Below are 6,000 nucleotides of genomic sequence, written 5' to 3'. Positions count from 1 at the left end.
GGCAGCATTGAAGGAGAAAAAGATGTATCCAAATTGGGAAGGGGAGGGCAGCCTTCCTACGGCCTTTGATTTGATGGTGGGATTTATCAGGTTATTTGGAAGTGGGTATTTAAGAGCCTTGTGCCTTTTTTAAATCACTAGCTTTTGAGGAGTCCCCCCCCCCCACCTGCTGCTTCCCTGAGTCCTTGGCCAGCTGCCGGTCACTAGGGCACTGCGGGGCACCAATTTTGGGTTACAGCCCATCACCCGCCATGCCTGCTATTATTAGAGCACATTGGCTGAGGTGTCCGCAGATCAAAATTAACTGGCTAGCAAGAGCCAAGTGAACTCAACATCTTTGTCTTGGCTCTTAGCCTAGACTTGAATCTCACCTTGTTTTATGACATTATTCAAAAAATAGAGAAAACATCCCTTCCTCTCAGTTATTGATGAAAATCAATTGGGATGGCATCGAGAATTAAAAACAAAATCAAAATGAATAAGTGTATTCATCTGAGACCAGGGCACACTGCATTTTTTGCTCTCTGGGTAAAGGTAATGTCCTAAAATGTTGAGGATCATGAGGATCTAGATGAAGTGAGGTTTAATTTATTTAAAAAATAAAACTGAAAAAATCAAGTTATTTTCATTGGCATTTATTGAAATTCAGCAAACATTTATTGAATCCCTACTATGGGCCAGGCAATGAACTGGGATCTGGAGATACAAACACAAAAATGAAAAGGGCCTTGCATTTTATTAAGTACCTACTATGTGCCAGGCGTTGTACTGGGCTCTGGAGACTCAAAGACAGGAATGCAATGGTCTGTGCCTTCAAGGAGATTACATTGTGCTGGGGAGACCTAACACGTACACAAGCCTAGTACAAGGAAAATTCAGGAAGATGAGAGCCTTGGACTAACAGTGAGGAGTGGGCAGGAGGACTCAGGGCAGGCTTCACTTGAGCTGAGCCTTGACAGGAGACAAGGATTCTTAGTGGTGGAGATGAGAAAAGGGGAGCATCCTAGGGATAGGGACAGTTTTCTGAAAATTCAAAGAGGAGAGTATTAGAGTAGCTAGAATATAGACCCTGGGTGAGTCACTTAACCTGTCTGCCTCTGTAAAATGGGGATACCTTACATGGTTGCTGTTAGGATCAAATGAGATAATATTTATAAAGCACTTAGCATGCTGTCTGGCACATAGTAGGTGCTATATGAGTGCTAGCTGTTATTATTTAGTTGGTTACTCCTCTTTCTTCTTCACGCGTGGCACTTCATTCCCCATCTCCACACCTTTGCACTGGCCATGCCTCTACCTAGAATGTACTTCTTCCTCACTTCCACCTCATAGAGTGTCTCTCTTCCTTCAAGGCATATCCCAAGCACCACCTTCTGCATCAATCCTTTTCTGATTCTCTCAACTGCTAGTGCCTTCCCACCAAAACTGGTGGTTAATTACTTTGTGTTCATGTGTATTTTTCCTCTTTATACATTTTTCTCCGTATACTTATTTACATACATATGCATGTAATATAGTTGTATTCTCTCTATATTTATAGGTGTCCTCCCATTTCAACGTAAGCTCCTTGCAGTTAGGAATTGTTTCATTCTTTGTATTTGTGTTTCTAGCACCCAATGGTGTCTGGAACAGAGGTATCTAACGCGTGTTTATTGGTTGGTGGGGGTAATGTGGATTAAGGCTGGCAGGACTGGAGGGTGTCAGACTGCAGAATTCCTTAAATGCCCCACTAGGTGTTTGAATTGGATCCTGGGGAGCAGGGGAATGACGTGATCAGACTTGGGCCTTAGGAAGAAGTGAAGCATTTTTTAAAATATTAAAAAAAAAGGATTAAAAAACCTTACTCCTAGGTCTTGTTCCATATTTCAAATAACTCATTCCATCTGCTACATCATATGCTTGCAAAGCTTGGAGAGGCTGTGTCCAAGTAAAGGTAATCGACCTGATTGTCTTGTTCTGGCTCCCCAAGGCGCACTCACCAGCCGGGGGGAGACGGTCTTCCATATGTTTGTCCTCAATGGTGTCCTTGACTCCTGTTCTTCTTTGGAATTCCTACTCGGTTATGCATTGCACCCAGATCGCACCCACCAGGCACCTCTCCGTGGCCGACGGAATGTATACTTTACAGCTTTCATGTGCCACCTCCAGTTTCCAAGGGATAATTCTCTACCCAAACCTCTCTTCCTTGGGATGCTCAAGGAATTCAATTCAACAGATACTTATCGAGCGCCCATTATGTGCAAGGGAGCCTGGTATGTGCTGTATGGGAAGTCACTAGTTGTCCAGGCATTCTGGAACAGAGGGTGGATGTGCCTGGGAATTGTGGGAGAATAGCCACAGTTTCATTTTCTTTCAACCCTTTTTATGTGTTTCTTTATAAAACATATAAATCCCTCTTCCTGAGTTAATAACTAGAATATCATGAACATGAGCTGCCTTTCTTTGGCTGAAGACTGAGTGGTACCACAGGGGCCTCCCGCTTAGTAGGTAAAGGAGACTAGGCTAAACTGTAGCAATCCCAGGCCATACCCTAGAAATCGCCAGTCCCCTGGGTGTTATTTTGAAGTTGTTCCTGGGAACAGTTTCCGTCCCCTTCCCCCCATGGGTTATGGTTCTGTTTTGTCTCTGCAAATTGGTTCTCTATGCCTGGAATGCTCTTCCCTCTTTACCTCCACCTTGTAGAATCCCTGGTTCCCTTCAAAGCACCACTCGGGTGAAATTGATATACACTGTATTTAATTATGTACATGCAGATTGCCCCAGTGAAATTCAGATTAATCACACAGGCCTGTTATCTATGTATAGAACTCTACGGTTACAAAAGTCACATAAAAATAGAGTCACCAAAGTAGCGGCCTTCTGATGAGGGCTCAGAACTGTTCCATCTTTGTCTTTGCATTGCAGCGCCACGTTGTAGGTGTGTAACAAAAATTTTGTGAATTTATGGATTTAGAATTGGGAGTGATCCCAGAGACCGTCTAGTCGAGAGATTCTTAACCATTTTTATGTTATGGCGGCTAAGTAGCACAGTAGACAGAGTGCTGGACCTGGAGTCAGGAAGACCTGAGTTCAGATTTGGCTTTGAACACTTATTTACCTGTGTGACTTTGGGCAAGTCATTTAACGTCTGTTTATCTTAGTTTCCTCATATGCAAAATGAGAATGATAATAATACTTGTCCCCCAAGGCTGTTGTAAGGATCAAAAACCTTTGCAAACCTTAGAATGATATATACATATATATATATGCTATCTATTATTATTATTATTATTATTATCATCATTTTTATTATGGACCCTGTCTAGTGAAGCCTATGGACTCCTCAGAATAAAGCTTTTAAATGCATAAAATAAAATGCATAAGATTACAAAGGGAACTGATTATATTGAAATAGCTATCAGGACAAAAAAGTTTCCAAACCCCAGGTTAAAAACCCCTGATCTAGTCTAAGAGGCTTATTTCAAATGTGAATTGAAAGAAGGTAGAAAAACATGGGTGAGTCAGTTTTATTTCTCAGTGCTGGAAGCAGCTGTGTAAGAACATCAGTTATAGATGAGTTGCCGATCTCTATTGGTGGAAAGGGTTTTCACACTTGGGAGTTCCCTCCACAGTGAAATTTTTTAAAAAGTCAGATTTGTAAGGTATCTGGGCTCTGCTTAGTTAACACATGGCTCTCTCTATTGTTAATGTTTCAGACCTGCCTTTGTTTTCCCTCTAAGGCCTTGAAAACAGATACTGATTTTATCATCTCTATTTTAAAACTTGACCCAACAGTTCTTGCCCTCAGGCAGCATTTTTGGCCAGTGGCTTTCAGTCTTTTCCACCTAGTCATTCCCCAGAGGACATCCAGGAATGCCCCACATTCTAGGTCATCTTTCCATGGAAAGAAAATGAAAATGCTCAGGATACCTGGTCTATGCTCACTTTTCAGAGGGAAGGAATTAGGAGCCAAGGAGCTGGCCTGGGGCTTCTAGCGGAGTATGCTAATGAAGAGAGAATCCTGCTTACGGACAGGGAAAGATTGGACTCCAATTCTCTCCAGTCTTCTGTGATCCCAGATTGAGAAGCCTTGCTTTAAAGTGTTCATGATGGATAATGTGGCATGGGACTTGGGATTCAGGAAGACCTTGTTTGATTCAAATCCAGCCGCAAATACTTCCCTAGCTGTGTGATCCCCAGGGCTAGTCTCTTTAACCTCTCTGAGCCTCAGTTTCTTGATCTGTAAAATGGGAATAATAATAGAACTTATCTCAGGGGATTGTTGTGAGGATCAAATGAGGAAATATATGTAAAATGCTTTATAAACCTCAAAGCACCATAAAAATGTTAGCAATTATTTAAAAAAAAACTCACTCTACCTTTTGTTTTCATTATCACATACATTTCCCAGTGTATCCTCTGCCCTTCCCCTCCCAGAGGGCCAATAAAAAAGAGAAAAATAAAATTCACCAACACATTGGAAAAAGTCTGATTTATATGCATTGTTTCCACATCCACTGTCCCCCTCCCCCCCATCTCTGCAAAGAAGGGAGGGAGGTGTCTTTTCATATCTCCTTTTTGGAAACAAGGGTGGTCATTGTAATTTCCCAATATTCTTTTCCCCGATTGTTTGTTTTGTGATTGTTAATGTTCTTTCCATTTATGTTGTTGAGGTCATTGTGTACCTTGCTTTCCTGGTTCTACTTCCTTCCCTGTGCATCAGTTCATTGAAGTCTCCCTGTGCCTCAGCATTCATCAGTCCTTATAGTGCAGTAAGATTTCATTAATGTGCCATGACTTATTTAGCCAACCTCCCATGCACGTGCATCTAATTTGTTTCCAGTTTCCTACTCACTTTTTGCATTGTTTCCTCTTTTAACATGTGTCTCTGTCCAGCGGCTGGAAGTGTGCCAAGTGTGACTTGCGGGAGAACCTTTGGTTGAATCTGACTGATGGCGCCATCCTTTGTGGAAAGTGGTTCTTTGACAACATGGGGGGAAATGGGCATGCTCTGGACCATTACAAAGAAATGGGCTACCCTTTGGCAGTGAAGTTAGGAACCATCACTCCAGATGGGGCAGGTGAGTCCTTCAAGCTTTGGGATTTAAGGAATTAGGGGAAGGGGTGATGACAACGAGGGCAGGACCTATTATAAACCTTTTAGCATCATGCCAAGAGTGTTGGACTTTGGGTTGAGAAGATCTTGATTCAACTCTGGCCTCTAATCCTTAACCTGAGTGACTTCAGCCAGTGGCTCAACCTCTCAATATCCCACGAAACTCTCCAAGACTATAATTTGGAGGCAAGTTGCTGATCTGTACTGGTATAGGAAGTTTGCTCATCAGGAAGTTCCTTATGGCAGTAAAATCATAGCTTGGGTCTGAAAAACAAATATATATTATGTATATATGTATATGTTTAAGAAAAAGTGTGGTATAGTTGTCCTATGATGGCCTTGTGACCTGTAAGATCTGTGTTTAAGTTCTATCTATGATGCATAGTGGCTCTGTGACCCTGGGCAAATCATTTAACCTCTGTTTGCCTCAGTTTCTCATCTGTAACATGGGAGTAAATATAGCACTTACCTCCCAAGGTTTTTGTGAGCACATGGCTCACAGTCTTTTGCTTTACCTGGTGACCTCTTTACTCTCATTGGGAACCCTTCTCAGACCTTGGCATCTCCATTTGCCAGCCTTCTCAATTACCTCAACTTCCATTCAAACACTTGAATGACGCATTTGTCATCATCATCATCACCTCAACTTTTGCATCTCCAAGGCCCCAAACTCGGACATTCTTTTATCTGACCACTTCCTCCTTTTTTAAAATTTTGTTCTTTCTTTTTTAAAAATTTTTATTAATTTATTTTGATTTGTCAATAATACTTCCATATGCTTTTGAGTTTAAAATTTTTCTCCCCTTTCCTCCCCACCACCCTCCCCAAGATGGCACACAATCTGAAATAGGCTATACATATACATTCCTATTAAACATATTTTCAAGATGTTGCAAGTAAAAATT

General features: G+C 41.7%; 1 protein-coding gene across 2 annotated transcripts in view; it reads left to right on the top strand.

Moving 5' to 3' along the window:
• The window catches only part of USP13 (ubiquitin specific peptidase 13), a 139,401-nt gene that overhangs the window by 67,586 nt on the left and 65,815 nt on the right, over positions 1 to 6,000 (top strand). For both annotated transcript variants that reach the window (XM_027876176.1, XM_027876177.1), the window contains one exon: positions 4,876 to 5,060. In XM_027876176.1, the coding sequence (XP_027731977.1) occupies positions 4,876 to 5,060 (185 nt within the window). The remainder of the gene's footprint in view (positions 1 to 4,875; positions 5,061 to 6,000) is intronic.

Source organism: Vombatus ursinus, unplaced genomic scaffold, assembly GCF_900497805.2.
Source record: "Vombatus ursinus unplaced genomic scaffold, bare-nosed wombat genome assembly UNPS02014810.1, whole genome shotgun sequence".
In the NCBI taxonomy this organism is placed as follows: Eukaryota; Metazoa; Chordata; class Mammalia; order Diprotodontia; family Vombatidae; genus Vombatus; species Vombatus ursinus.
Note: the sequence above shows the minus strand (reverse complement) of the source record. Positions and strands in the feature narration are given on the sequence as shown.